This window comes from Bufo gargarizans, chromosome 3, assembly GCF_014858855.1.
Source record: "Bufo gargarizans isolate SCDJY-AF-19 chromosome 3, ASM1485885v1, whole genome shotgun sequence".
Classification (NCBI taxonomy): domain Eukaryota; kingdom Metazoa; phylum Chordata; class Amphibia; order Anura; family Bufonidae; genus Bufo; species Bufo gargarizans.
The window spans coordinates 392,274,014-392,300,858 of NC_058082.1; the positions used below are offsets into that span (position 1 = coordinate 392,274,014).

Sequence of the window (26,845 nt, forward strand, 5' to 3'; positions counted from 1 at the left end):
TTATTTTTTACGGTGTTCACCTAAGGCAGGCATGTCCAAACTGCGGCCATCCAGCTGTTGCAAAACTACAACTCCCAGAATGCCCTAATAGCTGTAAGCTATCCAGGCATGCTGGGAGTTGTAGTTTCGCAATAGCTGGAGAGCCACACTTTGGACATGCCTGACCTAAGGGGTTAGGTCATGTGAAAAAAATTTTAGCTGGTCGATACGGAGATACCCAATATGTATACTTTTTTTTATTTATGTATGTTTTACACAATAACAGCTTTTTTTTTAAAACAAAAAAAATATGTTTTAGTGTCTCCATATTCTGAGCAATCGTTTTTTTTTTTTTTTTGGGTGATTGTCTCAGGTAGGGGCTAATTTTTTGCGGGATGAGGCGACAGTTAGATTGGTACTATTTTGGTGGGCATATGGCTTTTTGATCGCTTGCTGTTGTACATTTTTTTTGTGATGTAAGGTGACAATTTTTTTTTTATTTAGCACAGTTTTTTTTTTTTTTACGGTGTTTATCTGAGGGGTTAGGTCATGTGATATCTTTATAGAGCTGGTCGATACGGACGCTACGATACCTAATATGTCTATATGTCTTTTCCCTATTTTTTACAATTCTGTTTTACTTTATTTTTGGAAAAGGACGCTTTTTTGTTTTTACAAAAAAAAATTATTTTCTGTTATGTTAAACTTTAATTTTATAAACTTTTTTTTCCCCACTTTATTATTTGTCCCACTCTGGGACTTCAACATTACAGGGTCTGATCCCTGTATCAATGCAGCACGATACATTTATATTGTGCTATATTGAACTGTTCGTGTCTTACACTGTAAGACGCTAACAGTTGCCTAGGTGACCCAGCCTGGGGGCTGGGCCTCTTAGGCCTCCGTACATGCCAGCCCCAAAGCCTTGGAATGGCTTGGGGCTGCCATGGAAACCATCGAGTCCCTGCCACATCAGTGCGGGGACTCGATGTACGAGGTGAGGGAGCGCAAACCTCCCATATGCCGCGGTCAGCGCTGGATGCAAAAGGGAACTCTGCCGCTGATCGCGGGACCGAACGCGGGGGGTTGGAACAACTGCAGGGCGAGGACGCTGGTCCTCTAGCGCTAAGTGCCTGCGATTTAGGACGAGCATTTTCGTCCTGGGTCGTTAAGGGGTTAAGGTAAATGACTTTAGATTCAGGGACTTTAGGAGGGTGCTATACTAAGGGTCCATTCACACGTTCGTTGTTTCTTCCCTGATCTGTTCCATTTTTTGCGGAACAGATCTGGACCCATTCATTTTCAATGGGTCCTGAAAAAAAAAAAAAAATCGGACAGCACAATGTCAGATTTTTTTTCAGGACCAATTGAAAATGAATGGGTCCAGATCTGGTCCAGATCTGTTCCGCAAAAAACGGAACAGATCAGGAAAGAAACAACGGACGTGTGAATGGACCCTTAGTCAGTTGTTTATTAACTTCACTGCATTCTATATTTTCTTATTTCTATTTTACTTGTCTAATTCCTATTAGTATGTGTTCTATGATTGTCAACGCAGTTTGGTGGTAGCCTTTTGTAATAAATGATTTTCTCATTATATAAATATTTGTCATAAAACACAATTTGTTGATCTGTTATTTCTTTGCCACATCATTACAGAACTTCTACCAAATATTCATAGTAGTTAATTTTTTACAATAACTGATAAAAATGTGGGCAACTTGCACGTTTGGAATCCCAGATCTCAGGGATCAGCAACCTCCAGCACTTTTGAATCAGGAAATTATGTCTTCATCCTCGCTACCCACCAGAAGCCAAACAAGAAGTGGAACCAATACAAAAATAACTAAGGCCTCTTTCACACGGGCGTTGCGGGTGTTTTGCGGGAAAAAGATGCAGGTGCGTTGTGGGAAAATGCACAATTTTACCGCGCGAGTGCAAAGAGTTTTAATGCACTTTGCACGCGCGTGATAAAAATCGGTATGTTTGGTACCCAGACCCGAAACCGGACTTCTTCACAGGAGTTCGGGTTTGGGATCAGTGTTGTGTAGATTTTATTACTTTCCTTTATAACATGGTTATAAGGGGGTAGGGAGTGAATTAGGGATGGAGGGGTTAAAAAATAATTTACTAAAATTTAACTCACCTCATCCACGCAGCCCAGCTAGTCTTCTTTCTTCTTCTTTGTGGACCTGGGAGGAAAATGACCTTTGGTGACGTCACTGCGCTCATCACATGTTCCATCACCAGGGTGATAGACCCATGTGATGAGTGCAGTGACGTCACCAATGGTCATTTTCCTCCCAGGTTCTCAAAGAAGAAGAAAGACGACTAGCCGGGCTGCTCAAACAAGTGGATGAGGAGAGTTTAATTTTATGTATTTTTTTAACCCCTCCATCCTTAATTTGCTTAGCATTCTGTATTAAGAATGCTACTATTTTCCCTTATAACCATGTTATAAGGGAAAATAATAAAGATCGGGTCCTGATCGTCACCTAGCAACCATGAGTGAAAATCGTACCGCATCCGCACTCGCTTGCGATTTTCACTCAGCCCCAGTCACTCCTATGGGGTCTGCATTGCGTGGAAAACGCATAATATAGAGCATGTTGCGATTTTCACGCAACGCACAAGTGATGCGTGAAAATCGCCACTCATCTGCACAGCCCCAATTCAAGTGAATGGGTCCGGATACAGTGCGGGTGCAATGCATTCACTACATGCATTGCACCCGCACGGAATTCTCGCCCATGTGAAAAGGGCCTAAGGATGCAACACTGGAACACCATGACTTAACTTCCAAACTGGTATGGGAAACAAGGTACAGAAGAGTAAGAAATCGTACCTACTGAATAGATATCCTTTGCAGCACGGACAGTGGGGTAAGAAAGGCTTACATTTGGATGAGTATAACAATCCCAAAGAAGCATACAAAGAAGAGGGCAGGTAGATACTAGTGTTTGGTCCTGAACAGGGAAAAAACACTGAAGATGGGAAGTTGGGGACAAGCAATTTAACCTCTCTGCATCCTTGACAGAGGTGGGGCAATCATGGAAACAACTAGGGGAAATTAGAAATCCACATTTATTTTTTATATTGTTGCAGTAATTTACGGTACTTTTTCTATTACTATGAAAATTTGATGGAAATATTAAAACGTTATGGAGATACAAAATACTATTAAAAAAATATAGTAACACATAAAAAGACTAATTGAAAAAAGTAGGAGAGCGAGCACTCACTCTATGGCAAATCTTCAGATTTATTAATGGGATTAAAATAATGCAATAAAATAAGTTGATAACACAATATTAATAACATATAAAATAGTTGGTCGACCAAATGTACACCATAAAATAGTATCGCGTTGCAATAATTGTTGGTGGCTGTAGATTTTTGGAAGGTGCTGCACGTATATCTCCCATCTATTGCTTCTATTAATAGATCTAAATATTCTGTCTTATCTTCAATTTTTGAGGTGAAGATCAAACCTTTATCATTTCTATTTAGGCATTTCAGGAAATCTTCCAATGTAGCTCTATCTTCCCTCCAAATAAAAATCACATCATCGATATAGCGCCGCCATAGGACCAGGTCACCCCCCAGTTTGTGGTCAATCATGTCCATCTCCCAATCTGCCAAAAACAGATTGGCATAACTGGGGGCGAACCTGGTCCCCATGGCGGTGCCCTGTTGCTGCAGATAATAGTCTCCCTCAAAAGAAAAATAATTATGTTGTAAAATATATTTAATAGCCTGCAAAATAAAATAAATCTGAGTCTTGTGTAAGGAGTCGTCTCTAATCAATTGTCTTTCAATTGCATCCAATCCCTGTTGGTGATCAATCACCGTATACAGGGACTGGATGTCTAATGTACCCATAATCCAGTTAGGCTCCACCCTCAATTTCTCCAAAATATTTATAATATAAGTAGTGTCCTTCACATATGACTGGGATTTCTTCACCAATGGTTGGAGGTGAGTATCAATATATTTAGACAAATTTGACGTGATAGAGCCTATCCCGGAGACTATAGGGCGTCCATGGGGGGTTTTCTAAATTCTTATGGATCTTGGGCAAACAGTAGAATGCTGGTAGCCGTCCCTGTGTGCCCAATATAAAATCCAATTCCTGTTGGAGAAGTACCTGATCTTGTAACCCTTTTTCACATAATTATTTTAATTCTTGTTTAAATTGTATCAGTGGGTCCTTTGGTAACTTCAAGTAGGTATTAGTATCCCTCAACTGTCTCCAACATTCATTGTTATATTTAACAGTATCTAATATTACTGTCGCCCCGCCTTTATCTGCTGGACGTATGGTAATGGATTTGTCTTTCTGTAATTCCCTAATTGCTGAGATTTCTCTTGGGGTTAGGTTATTATTACTCACCATACTCCTCATCTTTCTCAGGTCTCCCTCCACACATTTCTGGAAGGTAGCAATCTCTTTACTGATTTCATTACGTGGGTACATTTTTGACTTGTTCCTTAAAGTTGTATATTGGAACATACTGGTATACTCACTCTTTTAATTTGCAAAGGATTTTTTATAAAATGCTTCTTCAAGCAGATTTTCCTACTAAATTTTTGTATCCCTATATAAGTGGAGAATTTATCTCTGTATAGTAGGCGCATATTTTAAACCCTTATTCAATATAGAAATTTGTGGTTCTGTAAGAGTAATGGAGCTGAGATTCACAATAACATTTTTATTTTTGTTTGATATTAATGATGCTTCCTGTATCTCCCTTCTCTTCCTTTTGCTCCTCCTAGTTTTCCTTCTTCTGACGGTTTGTAATATTGGGATCTCTTGTCGTTTATCGGTTCCTCGTTCGATCTCCCATAATGTTTCCAGGGCAGGGGGGTATGATAGAATTCTTCTTCCCTCAAAGTTTGATGTTGGGGATTCTTTTGCCTCAGGTTGTAATTGTGGGTTGGTGATAATGGCCCGGTGAGTATTCCCTCTGTCTCATCCGGGTTTTGTGGTGTGCAGGAGTGTGATCTAAAAAATGATGTTCCGATAATAGATCATATCTATTATTCGTCGGTATGGTATGTTGAACCTCCCTATTATCCTCCTATTTGTCACTCTATCTTCATTGACATATGTATGTGTCTGTGATAGATCAGTTTTATAGACATTCTCTCGATGTTTACTTCCCTGAGTCTCTGTATATTTTTTAGTTTTCTTATTTATAATATCTGTCTCTGTTTTATCTAAACCTTTACAGATTCTCTCCTGCCACATATTATATTTGTCATTTTTTGGGATTTTATCCAACTGCTCCTTAAGCTTATCTATTTTCTTGTTTAAATCTTCTAACAATTCTGTTCTCCTTTTAACAATTAGATTCATTAGAGCAATAGATTGGGAATGCAAAAGGGTATTCCATTCACTCTCAAATATATCATTGAGGAGATCTTGTGCTGGAATTTTGGTTATCTGTAACCCTTTAGGTATTATTCCATGCTCAATATAATGCTGTAGTGATCTAATTTCCCAGATTTGTCTCAACTGTTTTTGGAGCAGGCCTTCTAATTCTCTGAAGGCAATTGCTACAGATTTGTCTCCTTCTATGGATAAGTGTTCATTGGCTGTAAATCTATAGGATTCTGCCTTAAGTCTCTTGTTCTGAATATGATGCCATAGATCCATCCTACTAGCAGAAGGAGCTCACGACAATAGGCGTTCACAATACAAGCAAATTAGTAAAATAGCGCGGCTCACTGCTGTTAGTGGGTGGTGTGGTGCTTCAAGCTAAAATTGAGGAAGCCTCACCTCAATGTAAAGGGCAATTGAAAAAAGTAGGAGAGCGAGCACTCACTCTATGGCAAATCTTCAGATTTATTAATGGTATTAAAATAATGCAATAAAATAAGTTGATAACACAATATTAATAACATATAAAATAGTTGGTCGACCAAATGTACACCATAAAATAGTATCGCGTTGCAATAATTAATAGAGGGGCATATACATAAATGGTGCTGGAGCGGTGTCCTAGTGATGCAGTGAATGAAAATAGATATAGAAGTAAATAAATTCAATGCTGAATGCACTTGGGGACACAAATTATCAAGATCCACTGCATGCAGCTCCGTTTGCAATTGCTGAGCTATGACATCTCAGATGTGCTTGATGGGATACAAGACCATAGAAGCCACAGGTCACAGCAGTACAGTCGTGGCCAAATGTTTTGAGAATTACATAAATATTGGAAATTGGAAAAGTTGCTGCTTAAGTTTTTATAATAGAAATTTGCATATACTCCAGAATGTTATGAAGAGTGATCAGATGAATTGCATAGTCCTTCTTTGCCATGAAAATTAACTTAATCCCACAAAAAACTTTCCACTGCACTTCATTGCTGTCATTAAAGGACCTGCTGAGATCATTTCAGTAATCGTCTTGTTAACTGAGGTGAGAATGTTGACGAGCACAAGGCTGGAGATCATTATGTCAGGCTGATTGGGTTAAAATGGCAGACTTGACCTGTTAAAAGGAGGGTGATGCTTGAAATCATTGTTCTTCCATTGTTAACCATGGTGACCTGCAAAGAAACGCGTGCAGCCATCATTGCGCTGCATAAAAATGGCTTCATAGGCAAGGATATTGTAGCTACTAAGATTGCACCTCAATCAACCATTTATAGGATCATCAAGAACTTCAAGGAAAGAGGTTCAATTCTTGTTAAGGCGGCTTCAGGGCGTCCAAGAAAGTCCAGCAAGCGCCAGGATCGTCTCCTAAAGAGGATTCAGCTGTGGGATCAGGAAAAAGGCTTGTCAGGAGAAGAAAAGGTGAGCTCTACCATTAGTCCTGTGTCATGCCAACAGTAAAGCATCCTGAATTGCAGAGGTCCTGAAAAAGAAGGGCCAACACAGCAAATACTGACTCTTTGCATAAATATCATGTAATTGTCGATAAAAGCCTTTGAAACGTATGAAGTGTGTGTAATTATATTTCACTACATCACAGAAACAAAGATCTAAAAGCAGTGTAGCAGCAAACTTTGTGAAAGCTAATATTTGTGTCATTCTCAAAACATTTGGCCACAACTGTACTTTTAGGCCACACACGCTGCTCACAGTTGCGGCTTGGTGCTGTCCTGTTGAAAATTGGCTACGGAACATTTTGGGTATATCGCCATACCACTGGTTCCAGGACCAAATCTATGTAATGCAGAGATGTTAGTATGCCTTAAGTGAAGACTACAGGAACCCAGATACCATACAATTATGCCAACCCACATCATAATCCCAGGAGTAGGACCAGAGCAATCTCCAGCTATCACTTTATATAAGACAAAAGTGGCACGGAGTAAAGAGGTTAGACCTCCATTCCAGCCTCCAATGAAGTCTTACTGCGCTCCATGATAGCTTTCAACCACTTCCTGACCACCCATTCACTATAAACGTCCTGAGTCGTCGGGTATATCTGTGATTGGACGTTTTAGAACGTCTTTTCAGAAATTGCAGCTGCACGCTAATCATCAAGCTGCTATGCCGGGGGGGCCAATGAAGTTTAATGTCCCCCAGAGGTCTTCTATGGCCTTATGGGGGACACAAAGTGTAAAATAAAAAATCAAAAAATAAAAATAGTGTTGTATTAAAAAAATAAGTTTCACGTGTAAAAAAATAAATAAAAATTCCCCAATTATCTACCTCATTAAGTAAACACTGTAAAAAATAAAACGCCAAAACAGCTTTTTTTAGTCACCTCACCCCCGATACACCAGTGCTTCCAAAATTACTAACGAGATACACCAGCTTTCTCCGCTTGTGAAGAGGACATAGCTCTAGTTGAGACGACTATCAGACTTACTAAAATTCTTAGTAACCTCTAGGTATTTTAAAACTGTACATCTAACAGCTAGAGTGTGAAAGGTAGACTCCCCTCTATTTTTTGGGTTATTACAAAAAGGACGGGAGGATAATCTCTTGATCCCTGTGAAAATCTGACACCACCTTGGGAAGGAAATCCAGGTCCAGTCTAAGCACTATCCTATCTTCCAGGGTTCTAAGATAAGGTTATCTAATCGAAATGGCCTGGATCTCACCTAGCCTTCTTGGGGACATGATAGCAATTAGAAATGCTGTCTTGAAAGATAGGAATTTGAGCGGACATTCTTCCAGAGGTTCAAATGTACTCATTGTTAGACCATTTAAAACGGTATCAAGTTTCCAGGAAGGGACTGTTACATTGACACTTTCTCTGGATGGAACAAAATGATGCAAAACTAAATGCTATGTTTTAAAGGCATTATCTGAAAAGGACTTTTGGTGTGCTGTGGATTTCTCCTTTGAAACTTTTTTCCCCACTGTACCTGAGAGTGGTTATAACCTTGTCTGAAAGGCCTAGGCGCCTCAGCATTTCGACTTCAGGATGCAAGCTGTTAGTCTTAAGAATTCTAGGTGAGGATGTAGGATGGGACCTTGATGTAGAAGGTCCTTCCTAAGCGGAACAGTCCAAGGACTGGAGATTGAAAGTCTTTTGAGGGAGGAGAAGCATTTCCTTTTCAGCCAAAAGAAGGTTATCAGGACGACTTTCGAGCTCTCTTGTATTTTTTGAACTACCCTCGGAATTTTCGTTATTGGTGGAAACGCGTAACACAGACTCCAGTCCCATGTCACGGCAAATGGGTCTATCGACCAAGGATTGCCCCTGGGATCCAGGGAACAAAATTGCTTCACCTTCCTGTTGTCTTTTGAAGCAAACAAGTCTATGTCTGGAGTCCCCCATCTGTTGACTATCATTTTGAAGACCTCCCGATTTAAGGACCATTCTGTTTGGTTTATTGTGCGTCGGCTTAGATAGTCCGCTTCCTGATTCAGAGATCCTTTGAGATGGGTCGCTGAGTCAGACTTTAATTTTTTTTCTGCCCAGTAGAAAATTTTGTTTGATAGGCCTAGAAGTTTCATTGATTTTGTTCCTCCTAGATGAGTTAGGTAAGCCACTGTCTTCGTGTTGTCTAAAAGGATCCTCAGGTGATGATCCTGAAGAACCTCTCTCGCCCTCTTTAGGGATTTTCACACCTGACTCTGTTCCCTTAAGACTGGCTGCTCACCGATAGGGGCCAGGAACCTTGGTAATAAGAGTCCCCAATTTTCGCTCCCCAGCCAGACAGGCTTGCATCTGTCTTGATTTGAATATAAGGCGATTTTCTCCAGGCTACCCCCTGTGAGAGGTTCCTGTCTATTTTCCACAAGCAGAGGGAAGTCTTCACAGAAACTGGAATGGGAAGCCTCCAATTCATAGACTTCTGTTGCTTGTCCCAGATTTCCAGAATCCAGGATTGTATGGTGCGGAAATGAAACTGACTCCATGTTACTGAGGGAAAGAAAGCCATCAACGTCCCCAACAAACTCATAGCTTCTCTTATAGAACAGATCTTCCTTCTCTGGAAGATTTCGACCTTCTCCTTTAAGGATTGGATCTTGTCTGGTGGTAGAAAGGTAGTCTGTGCTCAAGAGTCCAGGATGACCGCCAGGAATCGTACGCTGGTTGATGGTTGCAGAAAGGATTTTTCTGGATTGATAATCCAGCCCAGCTCCTCCAGTATGGATAAAAAGATGTTTAGATCTGCTAACAGCCGGTCTACCGCATCTCCCACTAGTAAGAAATCGTCTAGGTATGGAACCAAAAGTAACTCTTTTTGTCTGAAATATGCTAACTGAAAATTTTGAATGTTCCCTAGCTGATCTTTTTTAGCGAATCTTAGGAATTTTTGTGAATTGTGGTGGATCGGGATGCGATAGTACACATCTTTTAAATCCACTGTGCACAATAAAGCATTCTTTTTATCAGGGGAATTAAGAACCCCAGGGAATCTATCTTGAACTTCCTGTAAGTAATGTATTTGTTGAGGAATTTTAGATTTATAATTGTATGAAAGGAACCTTTTTTCTTTTTGACTAGAAAGAGACTGGAATAAAATCCCTGGCCCTGCTCTGGAACCTGAACAACCACCCCTAGTCTTACGAGATCCTGCACCCCCTGCCAAATACTGTTCTGAGATCTTTCTGACCCCAGATCGGTCACCAGGAATCTTCTCGGGGGGACTGAAGAAAACACTATTTTGCAGCCCACTCCGACTACCTCCTAGGCCCATGGATTCAATGTTATCTTTTCCCAGGAGGAAAGAAATGTCTTCAGTCTCCCTCCTACTCTGGCATCACTGCTAATCTTCAGGCTTATTCTTGGGATTAAGGAGAAACCCTTTAGGGATGTTTCACACGAGCGGATGCCGTGCGTGCCTGTGATTTCGTAGTAAAGAGATCACAGAGAGGCACGGAGCATTATCAGTCATGTTAATGCTCCGTGCCTCTGCAGTCTGCATCGGGTCTTGGCACTCTTTAACGGAGCGGATGCCACGCACGGCATCCGCTCGTGTGAAACAGCCCTTACACTTTCTCTGGATGGAACAAAATTATGTAAAATTAAATGCTATGTATTAAAAGCATTATCTGAAAAGGACTTTTGGTGTGCTGTGGATTTCTCCTTTGAAACTTTTTTCCCACTTTACCTGAGAGTGGTTATAACCTTGTCTGAAAGGCCTTGGCGCCTCAGTACCCCTTTGGGGTAACTCCGGAGTCCTGACTTTTGATGAGGATTTTTGTCCACCTTGGCTACCTGAACGTCTACTTTAGGAATTTTGTAAAAGATTTTTGTCTCAGCAGGATCAAATAACAAACGTTATGAACTTCTTCTACCCCCATGGTGGCACTTACTGCTTATAACATTTCAGACATTTCGTCTGCCACAAAGTAGAATTTTTTACTTCCTTCCGAAAGGGGGTCTCCCTCGTCCCATTGTCTAGAGGAAGAGACATCGCCACCCAAGCATTCTGAATCAGAAGAAGAGGACGGTATTATTCTTTGCCGTTTTGGATGCAACTGTCCTTGATCAGCCTCAGACATTTAGGATAGAGAAGCCTTAACCTCCTCCTGAATCATGGAACGGAACTCGTCCCTTAGAGATACGTTTTTTCCAGGCAATGCTAGAAATGCAATCCTTGCAGATTTTTATGGGGTACCCATCCAGCAATAAAAAAAATAAAAAAAACATTTTGCAGGATTTTTTGGTTTCTTTAGATACCTATGAGACGAGAACAGACAAAAATTAGGAGGATAGCACACATAAATATAAGCGCGACTAGGTGTAATCACTACCGTACGCTATCCGCCAGAGGGGAAAGAAACACCCATTCCTAAATAAAGGGTGACCCCCCCCCTTCCCCTTCCAATTCCCTGTGCCTTAATACATCAGTATCTTTAAAGGGCAATCCCCGCAGGGAACTGGCAGGAGGCAGAGAAGCAGCATTCAAGCTATCTGGGTGAATGCAGCTCAGGGACTGACATCTTGATCACCAGACCTCAGATCAGTCCCGACTCGTGGCTCCTCCGCTTTAACCAGCCGGCATTCTGAACGCTGGATGCCATGCACCACAGGCCGCCCGCCTCCTGAGTCACTTCCTGGACGCGCCGGAAGGGACTGTAATCCAGGGCACTTAGTGCACTCCAGCTTCAACCACAAGGGGCCAGAAGAGGACGAAACCACGGGAGCAGGCTCCGGATCAACCAGAGCAAGCCCTCCTGTCTCTCCCCTGCTCAGCATTGGCACAAGACCGCCAGCGAGCAGGGGAACTACACATCAGATAAGTGCAACACTAGAGCTACACAAAAAACTCTTCTTCCTTCATCTCCCTGACGAACAGGCAGACCTTTCTCTGCCCTGCCCTCTGTAGAGACAGGAAACACTGGTGTATGGTGGAGGGGAGGGGGTTAACCTTTCTCTGTTCCTGCTCTACAGAGGTCATGGATCAATCTCCTTGTGGGGCTGTCATTGATTTGATTTCAATACCATAAGAAACTATTGCGATACTCAACACTATTTGATACTACGCGAAAAAAATAAAACACCAAAAAAGCTGCATGCATTCCACATTTTATGTAACGTCCAGTCCATAATAGAAAAGTCCCATCAAATTTTTGGGGGGGACAAGGTGAATAAAAAATGGCAAACCGCGCGTTTTTTTTTTTTTTTCATCCTCTTACGGCGTTAATATTACGGTATAATATGTTTATTTATTGTTTACATATCTTATATGTAAAATTGGGAAAGAGGGGCATTTAAACTTAATATTTTAGTGTTTTTTTTTTTTAATAATTATTAACCCTCTTAGGGGACAGAACATGGGATCTTTTAAAGGGAGTCTGTCACCTCCATATGGCCATATGCAGTGCTTACATGGCTCTGTAGCACACCTATACAGGATTGTAACAGTACCTTTGTTATTTTCTTTAGACTTGCACAAGCAGGAAAAAGGAAGTTTAATTCATATGCAAATGAGCACTCGCAAGCGCCCAGGGGCAGAGTTCAGTGTGTAGGTGCCCAGGCTGCTCTGCCTTCTTTTAACTTTACTCCTCCCCAGTCTCTGCCTTTGCCCGCCCTCCAAGTCTCTTGCCTCATGGACAGGACAAAGAAAGAGGCTAGGGAGGAGTAAAGTGAAAAGAAGGCAGAGCAGCCTGGGCACCTACACACTGAACCCTGCCCCTGGGCACTTGCGAGTGCTCATTTGCATATGAATTGAACTTTGTTTTTCCTGCTTGTACAAGTCTAAAGAAAAGAACAAAGGTCCCGTTACAATCCTGTATAGGTTTGCTACAGAGCCAAGTAAGCACTGTATATGGCCATATGGAGGTGACAGACTTCCTTTAACCCCTTGTCCTATTCAACCTTATAGACATTAGGGTGAATGGGACTTTAAAACTGTCCCTGCTGCCCTGTGTACACAGAAGCAGGGGGCTTACCATGGCAGCTAAGGCTTTAGTAGCATCCTGGCTTCCATGGTAACCGATCAGAGCACCGCAATTTCACTGTTGGGGCTCCGATTGGAAGCTGCCAATGTACCATAATGAGGAGGGAGTGGGGAACCACTGCCACCAATGATTATAATACTGGGGGTTTGGATGGGGGCGCACTGCGCCACCAATGATTATAATTTATAATACTGGGGTTGGGGGGGGGGTGCACTGCGCCACCAATAATTATAATACTGTGCCACCAAAGATGATAACTAACCTTTTAATACAAATGTAGGCGGCGGATGCCAGACTCTATGACAAGACGCTGCGATCCCCGTCAATTAACCCCTCAGGTGTAGCACTTGAGGGGTTAATTGCCGCGGTTCGGCAAATCACAGCGTCTTGTCATAGAGGCCAGGTGTCGAGTATGTGATATAAAATTAGTTATCTTCATTGGTTGCGCAGTGGCCACAACCCCTCCCCTCTCATCGATCGCAGCAGCAGCACAGCGGCGTTAGAGGGTCTTAGCCTAGTGTTGTGTAAAACGTGAAAGAAAGAAAAAAAACACCTCCCCAAAAAATTTGGAAAAAAAGCAACCAGAAAGCCAAATATACCCCAAAATGGTCCCAAAATGGTCCCAAAATGGTTCCAATAAAAACTACATCTTGTCCTGCAAAAAAAAAGCCCTCACACAACTCAATCAACAACAAAAAAATTAAAAGTATTGCTCTTAAAACCATACAGTACTTCAGGGTCTATTCAAATGCAACATGGCACCTAATGACCATTCAAGCAAAATCTGACCTCCAAAAACCATGTAGTGCTCCTTGCCTTCTGAGCCCTGTCGTGTGCCCATACAGCGGTATACGTCCACATATGGGGTGTTTATGTAAACTGCAGAATCAGGATAATAAATATTGAGGTTTATTTTGTTGTTAACCCTTGATGTGTTACAGGAAAAAAACTGATCAAAATGGAAAATCTGCAAAAAAAGGGAAATTTAGAAATGTCACCTCTATTTTGCTTTAATTCCTGTGAAATACTTAAAGGGTTAACAACATTTCTAAAACCATTTTTGAATAGTTTGAGGGGAGTAGTTTCTAAAAGGAGGTAATTTATGGCTACTTTCTATTATGTGAGATACTCAAAATTACTTCAGAACCTAACCTTAAAACAGTTTGAGTTTGGAAATTTTCTTAAAAAAATGTTTACATTTTTTTTTCTAAACCTTCTAACATCCTAAAAAAGTAACATTATATTATAAAAATGATGCAAACATAAAATAGACATATGAGTTTATGAAAATTTTGGTTAACTTTTGGATTTTTATTATAAATAAAAGGTACAACATATCGACTCAAATTTACCATTAACATGATGTACAACTGTGTCACAAGAAAACAAACTCTGAATGGCTAGGATAAGTAAAAGCATTCCAAAATTATTACCACATAAAGTGACATATGTCAGATTTGCAAAATTAGGCCTGGTCAGGAAGGGGGCAAATGGCTCAGTCTGGAAGTGGTTAAGAACAGTTGCATGAAGTCAATGAAACAACTGTAGCTGGATGTCTGGCTCGTTACCCAATGTTGTGCAAAAACATTCTGATGGTTTGCGTATACAACGCTTGCCATCCTAGGCTTGGGATGTAATGTCCAATTTTACTTTCATTACAGATTATGCGCCATTCATGTGCCTCTTGTCACTACTCCAGTCCCTCGGTATGTTTATGTGCCCTAATATATCGCTGTCTGAATTGATTCCAACTTCTGCTTACATCACTGCGCTTCGCTCTTAGCAAGCACAATTGTTTCATTACTAAGATAATGCAGTGCATTATTTTAGCAGTGCATCATGCCATCACTGGACAACTGCCTCTGGCACTGCCTAGGAGTCATACAGGGGGCCAGGGGGGGGGGGGGTTTGATCGTGGCGATCGATTCGACTCCTGGATGCCATGTGAAGATATCAGCACCCTACAATCACATTTTCCAAGGTGACAATCAGGGATAGCAGGAGCACAGTTCCTCTAAGGCCAAGTTGCTGTAGGGGTTAAACTATTAGCATGTTGTTTTATGTAACATAATATATTACTGGCTATATGCCACAAGTAAAAACATTTTATGTAATTTGTGCACCACTAGAATCACTTTTTTCCCCAAAAGCAGGTGGGAAATGGCAGTACATCTTATGGAGCAAATACTAATGAATGCTTTCATTATTGTAGCGGTCATTAATATGCAGGAGACACTAGGAACGGCGAGTGTAGTGCTGCTCTTGCTGTACTCACTGCTCCCTGGTCTCCATCTGTATGCCGTACAGCATAAGGACTTAGTGCATGTAGGCACACACAGCATCAGGTCACAGTACAGAGTGGGGGCAGCAAAAGACAAGTGGGTATGGGTCTGCAGAGTGGCAGCGCAGGTCCAGAGCAGGGGAGGTAAGTTCTTTTCTTTACTCTTTATATTTTTTTTAAGTTCGATACAAAGGTAAGATTGAGCTGGGGGTATGGTAAAGAGGTCTGATGGAGCCGAGTCTCATACAGATATCTGATGGAGCTGGGGGTCTGATCTGAGGTCTAATGAGGAAAGTGGGTCTGATATTGTTTTCTTATTTTCCTCCTCTATATCCTAGGTGCGTCTTATGGATCGAAAAATGTGGTACATTTTATGTTCATATGAGCGAAATAAGAATGCAACCTGGCACATAAAATGAGGGAAATGTAATAATTGGGTATATTACTGAATGGTGGTAAAGGAAGGGTGTCGGTAATAAAATTATATGTTCATACTGGGTCACAGTTACTAATCAGGTACCACAGGGGTCAGTACTGGGAGCTGTTCTTGCTTAGATTTTTATTGTAGAGGGCTTATAGTGTAAACTCTGTACAGTAACTGACATAGAAAGGGACAGTATTATATTACAAATAAATCTGGTTAGGTTGGAGGCAAGAGCAGAGAAGTTGCAAATGTGGTACAACACTGAAACTTAGGATTATGCAATTGAAGAGGCATAAAAAGTCCCCATTACAAACTAAATAGGAAAATATTGGGTAAAATAAACATTGAAAAAGATGTATGATATTAGTGGACAGCAAACCAAAAATAGAAACCAGTGTAAGATTTGGAACAGAGAGGAAAGTATTCTCCACAAAAACAAAGAAAGGGTTAATTACTCTTACCGGTAATAGTTTTTTCCAATAGCCTCCACAATGGCACTTATAGGAGGGTGTCACCGCCCCAAGGACAGGAAACAACACAGGAGCACATGATTTTTAAAGACCTCCTCCCCTTACCTATTCAGTCAATAAGAGGACACGGAAGTAATGCAAGAACAAAAAATGTATTAACCACTTAAGGACCACAGGTTTATACCCCCCTAGTGAACAGGCCCTGTTTTACAAATCGGCACTTCACAACTTTAACGGTTTATTGCTCGGTCATGCAACTTGGCACCCAAATGAATTTTACCTCCTTTTCTTCTCACAAATACAGCTTTCTTTTGGTGGTACTTAATTGCTGCTGAGATTTTTCATTTTTCTGATATTAATTTTTTTTAAAAACTAAATTTTCTCAATAAAGTGTATTTTTGACTTTTTCTGGTAAAATTGTTCAAATATAATTAAATTTCTATACAAGTTTGTGTCAGAATTTATTGTGCTACATGTCTTTGATTTAAAAAAATCCAATAAGTGTATATTTATTGGTTTGCACAAAAGTTAGTGTTTACAAACTATGGTACAAAAGTGTGAATTTCCGCATTTTGAAGCAGCTCTGACTTTCTGAGCACCTGTCATGTTTTTTGAGGTGCTAGAATGCCAGGATAGTATAAATACCGCCCAAATGACCCAATTTTAGAAAGACGACACCCCAAAGTATTCACGAAGGGACATGGTGAGTTCATGGTGAGTATTATTTAATTTTTTTCCACAAGTTAGCGGAAAATGGCAATTTCTGAGGAAAAAAAATAATAATAATAATAAAGTTTCCATTTCTGCTAACTTCTGGCAAAAAAAAAAATCAAATCTCCCACGGACTCACTATGCCCTTCAGTGAATACCTTGGCGTGTCTACTTTTCCGAAATGGGGTCATTTGTGGGGTGTGTTTACTATTCTGGCATTTTGGGCGGGGCTAAATTGTGAGCAACCCTGTAAAGCCTAAAGGTACTCGTTGGACTTTCGGCGCCTTTACACACCTAGGCTGCAAAAAAGTGTCACACATGTGGGATCACCGTACTCAGAAGAAGTAGGGCAATGTGTTTTGGGGTGTATGTTTACATATACCCATGCTGGGTGAGAGAAATATCTCTGTAAATTGACAACTTTGTATAATTTTTTTTAAAGTTGTAATTTACACTTTCTTGCAGCCTAGGTCAGTCTTGATCACTTACAGATACTATATAGTACTAGTTCTGATTAGCGACACCGATGACGCTAATCAGCGACTAATCAGTGACTGTGGTGCGGTGGGTTGGGCGCTAACTACCTAACAAGTAGCTAAGTAACTGGCGGTGATAAGGGACCCTTACAGGGGGGTGATCAATGACAGGGGCGTGATCAGGGGTTAATAAGTGACCGGGGGGGGGGGGTGTAATGTGTGTGTGGTGCTTGGTGCTACTTACATAGCTGCCTGTGTCGATCCAAGCAAAAGGGACCGCCAGAGGAGCAGGTATATCAGACGCTATTTACAAAATAGCATCTGACATACCTATTTGATTGGTTCTTTTAAAAATCTACAGCCTGCCAGCCAATGATCAGCGCTGGCAGGCTGTAGTTAAACTTGAATACTGCGCAATCCTGTGAACGTGTGCTCCTGTGAGCGCACGTTCACAAGAAATCTAAGGTCTCACGAGATGACGCCAATAGGTGTCACTGACACCTGAGAGCGCTGCCGTCCGGACGCCTATCGGCGTTACCGTGACGGCAAGAGGTTAAACATCAAAATACATAATTTGACAAAAAAACGGAAATAGGAAAAAAAAAGGGAGGGAAAACCCAGTGCCGTTGTGGAGGCTATTGGAAAAAACAAATACCGGTAAGAGTAATTAACCCTTTCCCCCCGGCGCTCTACAATGGCACTTACAGAAGGATTAACAGAGTAGTCAACTCTAGGGAGGGACACCAGCAGAAAGGATTCTACGACCAAAAGACAAGTCTTGGTTCTTAAGAATATCTAGTTTGTAATGATTCAAAAAGTCATAGGGCTTGCCCACGTAGCTGCTCTACAGATCTGGTCTAGAGAAAATAAAGCAGACTCTACCCAGGAGGATGACAGCTCTAGTTGAGTGAGCTCTTATTCCGGCAGGGGGATGGAGATCCTTCTTGACATAGGCTAAGGAAATAACATCCCTGATCCATCTTGCTATGAATGACTTGCTGGCCGCCTTTCCCTTGTTAGGATCTTGGTATTGGAGGAAGAGCTGATCCGTGGCATCCAGGTAAGGCTACTTTCACACTTGCGTTCAGAGCGGATCCATCTGAGACGGATCCGCTCATATAATGCAGACGGTGGCTCCGTTCAATACGGATCAGTCTGCATTATAACGTAAAAAAAATTCTAAGTGTGAAAGTAGCCTCAGACAGATCCGTCCAGACTTTCAATGTAAAGTCAATGGGGGACGGATCCGTTTGAAAATTGAGCCATAGTGTGACATCTTCAAACGGATCCGTCCCCATTGACTTACATTGTAAGTCTGGACGGATCCGCACGCCTCCGCACGGCCAGGCGGACACCCGAACGCTGCAAGCAGCGTTCAGGTGTCCGCCTGCTGAGCGGAGCGGAGGCTGAACGCTGCCAGACTGATGCATTCTGAGCGGATCCGCATCCACTCAGAATGCATTAGGGCAGTACGGATGTGTTCGGGTCCGCTTGTGAGCCCCTTCAAACGGAGCTCACAAGCGGACACCCGAACGCTAGTGTGAAAGTAGCCTAAGATAACACACTTCTTCTAACATCCAAGTTGTGGAATTTTGTATCTCTTTCAGTAGTTGGAAATGGACAAAAGGAAGGCAATGATACTTCCTGTTCACAATGAAACCTGAAGACAACCTTGGGAAGGAAGGACAATGCCTGAGAATTATACCATTGTCCAGGACCGTAAGATATGGGGGCTTGCAGGAGAACACCTGGATTTCTCCAATCCTTCTTGCAGTTGTTATTGCTACTAGAAAAACTGTTTTGTAGGCGAGTAGTTTCAAAGGAATCCGAACCACTGGTTCAATGAAGGCTGAGAGGACCAAGTTTAGGTCCCAGGGTGGAATGACTGAACGGATAAGTAGGCAACCTTCTTGTAGCTCCTTTAAAACAAAAAAAAATAATAAGAGGAGAGTCTGCCATCTTTCTATCTAGAAAGCACTTAAAGCTGATATCTATACTTTGAGTATATATTGAGTGTAGCGGGCCTAAGACCTTTATCCAATACTGCCTGTAAGAAACCAAGGATCTGAGGGATGTCTGGATAAAGGCTATTTGAGAAGGATAAAGGTTCCAGGTTCTTAAATAGATTTTGGATGTTATAGGCTAGGAATGACCTACCAGACCTTGATGGAGAAGATTCGGGATCGAGGGCAAGGTCCAGAATATTCCCACAGACAGCCGGAGCAGCAGGGAAAACAAGACCTTCTGGCCAAAATGGAGCAATGAAAACTACTTGAGCCCCTTCCTCCTCTACCTTCTTGGAATCAAACTGAAGGGAGAGAACACAAAGTAGCGTCTTCGGCTGGGATAGAGCATCTATCCATAAAGGCTGATCCAGACAGGGGAGGGAGCAAAATCTTCTGGTCTGTCTGTTGACCCTTGTGGCAAATAGATCTAGGTCTGGTATTCCCCATCTGTGGAATATTTGAGAATTTAGGGACCATTCTCCTTCCTTCAAAGTTCTGCGGCTGAGGAAGTCGGCTACTATATTTTATTCTCCTTTGACATGGACCACAGTTAAAGATATTAGATTTTTTTCTGCCAAAAGAAAAATGTTGCAAGACACTGACCACAGAGAGTGGCTTCTTGTCCCTCCCCTGCCTGTTCAGGTAAGCAACCGCTGTGTTTTTGTCTGTGTTTTGGAGATGAGGGAGTGTGAATGGAAGTAATGACCTTGTAGATGGTAGAGAGTTCTTTTAAATTGGAAGAAGCATGTAATATGTCTGCTCCCCATCTGCCCATGACCATCTTTCCGTCGGCATGCCCCCCACCAACCCATCCTGAGCTGCTGGCGCCTGTGGTTATCATAATTTGTCTCCCCTGTCGCCAATGAACCCCTGTCTGCAAGTTATTCCCCATTCTCCACCACATCAGGGACTTCTTTACGGCACTGGTAATGTAAATACGTTTTTCTATAGCAGAATTTGTTCCGTCCCAGGAGAATAAGAGGAAGGCCTGAAGTACCCTTGTGTGACTTTGAGCCCATCTGACCGACTGGATTGCAGCCGTCAGAAGGCATGAGACAGTCACGAAATTCCTTAAGAAAGTAGTCCTTTTGTTGCAGAAGCAAGAGACTATTTGAAGTAGATTGTTTTTCTTCTCTATAGGTAAAAAGGACATTAGTAGACAAGAGTACTCCCAGGAAGATCTTTCTTCTGTCTGGGGACAGGTCTGACTTCTTGAAGTTTATGATCCACCACAGGGTGGTAAAGCATTTCTGAACCAGAGAGAGGTTGGACCGCAGGATCTCTTCTGAGGGCGACATGATCAGGAAGTGGTCCAGATAAGGTACAATTAGAATCTCTTTCAGATGTAAATATTTTGTGACCTCTGACATTATCTTTGAAAATATCCTTGGGGCTGAGGAGAGACCGAATGGAAGAGCTCTGAATTGGAAATGGTTTAGATGTTCTCCTATGAAATTAGTGATCCTCAAATATTTCTGATGAAGTGGATATATCGGAACACAATAACAAGCATCCTAGAGATTCATCATTACCATGTAACAATTTGAGGGAGCAAGTTGATTTTATAGTCTCCATCTTGAACTTCTTGTAGACAATGGATTTGTTCAGGGATTTTAAATGTATTATTAAACGGAAGGATCCGTTTGGCTTTTGTACCAGAAATACTGGAAAACAGAAACCCTTGCCGCACTGATCTTCTGGGACTAGAAGGAGAATTATTTTTCTACCAAGGAAGATATTTCTGATTTCAAACATGACTGTCTTTGTTCTTGAGACAGTGTTTTTTTTTGCCTTCCTCTGGATCAACTTGCAGGATAACAGGCCGAGCTGGATGGACAACTGTCTTTTTTCGGCCTTATGTACTATGTTACTATTTTTAATCGATCTGGAGGAGGGGATAAAAACTCCAGTCTTAAACCTTTTTTTAGGGTAGTTAATACACACAGGGTGGCTCCTATTTGTTCCCAGGTTGAGGTTAAGCCTGTTAACCTGCCTCCTACCTGACCTCTGGCGTCATTGTGTGGGATGGGAGGAGCTCTCAGGATTAAATAAGAATACTCTTCCTCTGCCCATAGAAGGCTGCCACTTCCTTGATCTTTCTTTCTTCTTATGATCCAGTCTTGTTCTTTTCTGGATCTGAAAGGATCGCCTTTGATGAAAATAACAGCTTTCCAAAGGTAATCCTTTTTTCTTATCAGAGGCCTTCTCTAGGATATCATCTAACCCTGAGCCAAACAATCTATCTCAAATAGATGGCTTTTTGAACTTGCGTCACCTGACCATGACCGAAGCCAGATCGCTCTACGAGCCGAATTAGACAGAGCGGCTGACCTGGTGAAAAATTTGACTAAGTCAGCAGACGCGTCGGCTAAAAAATTTAAAGCTTTTTTAAAATAGGCAAGGAGAATACGATTTCTTCCCACAGCTAAGTGGTCCTCTAACTGATTAAGCAAGACAGACAGTGTTCTGGCTGTACAAGTAGAAGCAATACTAGGGTGCAACATAGCCATATTTGTCTCCCAGTTATTATTTTTTTATAGAGACTCTCTGGTTTCTTGTCCATGGGCTCTCGTAAGAGTCCCATATCTTCAAGGGGGAGAGAGTTTTTTTTTTTAGAAATGTGAGCAACTGGGGCATCAACCTTTGGTGCCTTGTCCCAAAGATTAGACTCAGTCTCTGCAAAATTATATTTTCTTTTAAAGGAGTTTGTTACAGCCATTCTCCTTTCAGGATCTCTACATTCTTTGGATATCAGACACTTAAATGTTATTATGGATCAGGAAGGCCCTTCTAATCTTCCAGACCCTGGAACATCTGATCCTGAATGAAGTGAGCTTCCTTTACAACTTCAATATCCATGGTGGCTCTAATGGTTTTTAGAAGACCATCTGTTTCTTCCAGGAGAAACAAAGGTCTACCCAAGCCGTCATCTGAGGAAGCAGAGTCTGGATCAGATAATAATTCTCCCTCAACCTCAGTATGGGATCTCTGAGATGTGGATGAAAGTGGGGATTGTGGTGCAATTTTTAAGTCCACTGCCGCATTAACATCCTCCTTAAGCATAGCTCTCATGGAGTCAAGAAAGGAAGGATACTTAGTCCTCTGTAACCACTTTTTCAGTGCACTTCTGACATAAGGCTTTTTTAGATTTAGAGGAAAAGGACTTCCTGCAGATGGCACACTTTCTGTGTCCTGAATCTCCACTGGCTGGTTTAGGTGCCATGTTCTCAGTGCCCTAAGCTTTAAAAGAAAAAAAAAACAAAAGGCTATAGGGCCATGAATATTTAAAAGGCCACCACTTTCACCAGGGTGGAATTTCACTGCCACCAATAGTACCCAAGGAGCTGTGCAGACTAAAAGACACAGAAAGGATAGAAGAAATAAGTCCCCCAGGGGAGGAGGCTTACCGAGCTGAGGTCAGAGGCAGCGGGATCTCCAGGCTTTCTTGCGGCATCAGTATCCACAGGGGCAAGCATGACTGCAGACGGTAAGGGCATGCTTGTTCAGCCAGCTTATCACATTTGAATGATTCTGTAGTCACTCTCTTAACATCCCCAGAAGCCGCGGCATTAATGCAAGATTCTCTTGCCCAAGGAGAATCTTGCCTGGTGACGTCACGGGTCAGGATCCCACGCAATTTCCCCTTACCTGGGAATATCGCAAGCCCGAGGATGCCTGTACGCAGGGCTTACTCCGAGGAATGGGTAAGGGAGGTAGGGTGTCCCCGGGGTACCCGTTCCCAGCACCAGTCCTCCCACCTAATGTGAGGAAGAAGCAAGGCTAGGCAAAAAAAACATACATTCCTGGCACTGCAGGAGAGGTTTCCACGCATCCCGAGGACAGGAAACAACGACTGAATAGGTAAGGGGAGGAGGCCTTTTAAATCATGTGCTCCTGCGTTGTTTCCTGTCCTGGGGGCGGGAACACTCTCCTGTAAGTGCAGTTGTGGAAAACTTGTTTTCTATCTGGATCCACACCACGGTATGAGAGTAATAATCATAAGTAGGGCTGCACGATAAATCGAAAAAACAATGGAATCGCGATAATCGGCAAATGCGATATGGCGATTTGGCCGACCCGAAAATGCCGCGATTATATATATGAAGGGGCCCCGCGCACATAACTGCCTTTTGCATGTACAGTGTTTTACTAGTGTGTGTGTGGGTGAAACAATCTCTCTCCTAACAGGTCCGGTGTTCCGTGAAAAGTTGGTACCTGTAAAAAGTTGGTACCCTCGTCACTTCCGGTAGTGACGTAGAGGCATCGGAAGGCTCAGAAGGAGGTGTGTCGCCGAGCTCGCCACCTCAGTGGCTGAAAAGAAGGTGTTAGCGCCTGCGCAGAACTAACTATGGGACCAACATTTCAGGGCAAGTGAATGTGAACGTGCCGACGGGGGGGCGGTAGGTTAGATTTATGGCCCACGCACATGCGCCGGGAGCCTCAGCAGAGTTGGGGTAGGCAAAAATTACGGGCGCTCGGAACACCGGCCTCTGTACTCACTATGAATGCAATGAGCGGCAGCGAGGTGGCCGGCCGGCGCGTGACTGACGTCACTTAGTAACGCTCCTCCCACTTCAGGAAGCAGGAGCGTTACTAAGTGACGTCAGTCACGCGCCGGCCGGCCACCTCGCTGCCGCTCGCTGCAGTGCAGTGCATTCATAGTGAGTACAGAGGCCGGACCTGTTAGGAGAGAGATTGTTTAACCCACACACACACTAGTAAAACACTTTACACGCAAAAGGCAGTTATGTGCCCAATTTAGGACACATGAGGGGGACCAGCATAAGATGCTATATGTCTTAAGCTGGCCCCCCTCATGGCCCTATGTGTCCTCCACACATCCCCTATAACAGTGCCATCAACAGGTCCCCCATAACAGCTCCCTCCACAGATCCCCCATATAACAGCGCCCTCCACAGATCCCCCATATAACAGCGCCCTCCACAGATCCCCCATATAACAGCGTCCTCCACAGATCCCCCCATATAACAGCGTCCTCCACAGATCCCCCCATATAACAGCGTCCTCCACAGATCCCCCCCATATAACAGCGTCCTCCACAGATCCCCCCATATAACAGCGTCCTCCACAGATCCCCCCATATAACAGCGTCCTCCACAGATCCCCCCATATAACAGCGTCCTCCACAGATCCCCCCATATAACAGCGTCCTCCACAGATCCCCCCCATATAACAGCGTCCTCCACAGATCCCCCCATATAACGGCGTCCTCCACAGATCCCCCCATATAACGGCGTCCTCCACAGATCCCCCCATATAACGGCGTCCTCCACAGATCCCCCCATATAACGGCGTCCTCCACAGATCCCCCATATAACGGCGTCCTCCACTGATCCCCCATATAACGGCGTCCTCCACTGATCCCCCATATAACGGCGTCCTCCACTGATCCCCCATATAACAGCGTCCTCCACAGATCCCCCATATAACAGCGTCCTCCACTGATCCCCCATATAACAGCGTCCTCCACTGATCCCCCATATAACAGCGTCCTCCACTGATCCCCCATATAACAGCGTCCTCCACAGATCCCCCATATAACAGCGTCCTCCACAGATCCCCCATATAACAGCGTCCTCCACAGATCCCCCATATAACAGCGTCCTCCACAGATCCCCCATATAACAGAGTCCTCCACAGATCCCCCATATAACAGCACCCTCCACAGATCCCCCATATAACAGCACCCTCCACAGATCCCCCATATAACAGCACCCTCCACAGATCCCCCATATAACAGCACCCTCCACAGATTCCCCATAACTCAGCGTCATCCACAGATCCCCCATAACTGTCATACCCAGCCGCGAAGCGGCTCATATGGGAAAATCCAAGCAAATAGACCTCTAGCACAATTCCTTTAAAATATCGCATCGCATATCGTTATCGCAATTTTTAGGGCCCTAATCGCAATCGCACAAAATTCCCATATCGTGCAGCCCTAATCATAAGTATTCATTTATATTATTTATTATATCTTTTTTTTCTATATTCACTGTAAAATACGAAAACAAAGGCAAGATAAATAAAGGCTACTTTCTCACTTTGGTTTTCAATTCCAGTATTGAGATCTGGCAAAGTATCTCAATAGCAGAATTAAACTGATCCATTTTGATTTTGCACATCAGGATGCATATGTTCTGTTAAGATGCGGTTTTGTAAAATCAAAATGGAAAACAACGGATCCATCAATAAAAACATTTAAAGTCAATGGGATCCGTCACTGTTGACTTGCATTGTTTTCAGTGCCGGATACGCTTGTTTTGAACGTACACAAAACAGAATGCTGCCGGAACGGAAGACATCCTGATGCATCCTAATCGGATCTCTTTCCATTCAGAATGCATGAGGACTAAATGGAAAAGTTTTTGTCCTGTATTGAGATCCTCATCCGGATCTCAATACCAGAAAACAATTACGCAAGTGTGAAAGTAGCCTTAGCCTGATACATAAATGAGAACAAAGTACATGTTTACCGAATGCTTCCAAAACAGGATTGGAATCAAGAACTTTACTCTCTATTCTTTCCACCGTCTTGTTGGATTCTTGCAACACACTAGCAGAAGAGACTGCAGTATAAAACTTCATTAGGCATCGAGTTGTCCATGTCTATAAAAAGAAATAAAAACCATTACAGAAATTTCTTCTCAATCTTATAACATCTATCAAGGATCATTATTTCACAGTTATATTCCAGCAATACAAAGAAAAGATCCATTAAAGTGGCTATCCAGCTCATAGAACGTATAGTTTGTAGTTGGATTGAAAACTGGACTGAAGGACAGTGTCCAGAGAGTTGCGGTCAGTGATTCCTATTCTGAATGGTTCCAGATGAAAGGTGGCATAACCTAAGGTTCAGTGCTGGGTCCCTTATTATTTATTAACGATATTGAAGATAAATGCCATCATCAGTATATAGCCAATTAAGTATAATTGAGTTGATTTTAAGTTTATAGTATTTTTCTCTTTTACATTTTTCTCTTTTAGAGTGGCAAAGTGGCATTCGGAACCCATGTCATGCACGGGTTGACTTGTTACTGCAATGCGAGTTCTAACATTATATTTAATATTTGCCCCTAGACCGCTCAACATATGCCCTCAGAGTACAAGGAGTGGTCCACCTATGATTTCGGTATAGATCCTTTGTTATGATTTATGGTTGGTTTCTATAGTAATAGAGACGCACCTTGCGGTCATATGAGCAGTGATAAATCACGTGATCCAGACATATGTCCACTCATGTGATTATGTTTTGATGACGTGTTCGGTCAGGTGACTGCGATCAGGACATGTGACTTATGTATTCTTGCGCGAAAAGGAGGACAATTCTGGCATGCGCATTTGGATCAATGAGACACTAGCGTGGATGTGCATGATCCAGGTGTCCCGTTAGCTACCGCCCCCTTGTGGTCTTTTAATTGTCTAATTTATGTGACATACACATGAAAGATAAACCACATTGGTGAGTTTTAATGAACGGGTGTTTGTCTGAATAACGTTGGATCATCAATGGTAGATGACGCTTATAGGCCGCACTATGTATGATATATATAGTCTTGATACACTCTATATGTATGATAAAGACTACTTGCTAGTCGAAACGTTGCACCTGTTTTTTATGGACCCACTGCGAATAAATTTCACTTCTGGAGATG

General features: G+C 42.5%; 1 protein-coding gene across 1 annotated transcript in view; it reads right to left on the bottom strand.

The window, feature by feature from the left end:
- Nucleotides 1–26,845, bottom strand: part of MYO19 (myosin XIX) — an 833,713-nt gene that overhangs the window by 689,761 nt on the left and 117,107 nt on the right. Inside the window, exon 5 of the mRNA XM_044285692.1 lies at nt 25,667–25,799. Coding sequence (XP_044141627.1) covers nt 25,667–25,799 — 133 coding nt within the window. The remainder of the gene's footprint in view (nt 1–25,666; nt 25,800–26,845) is intronic.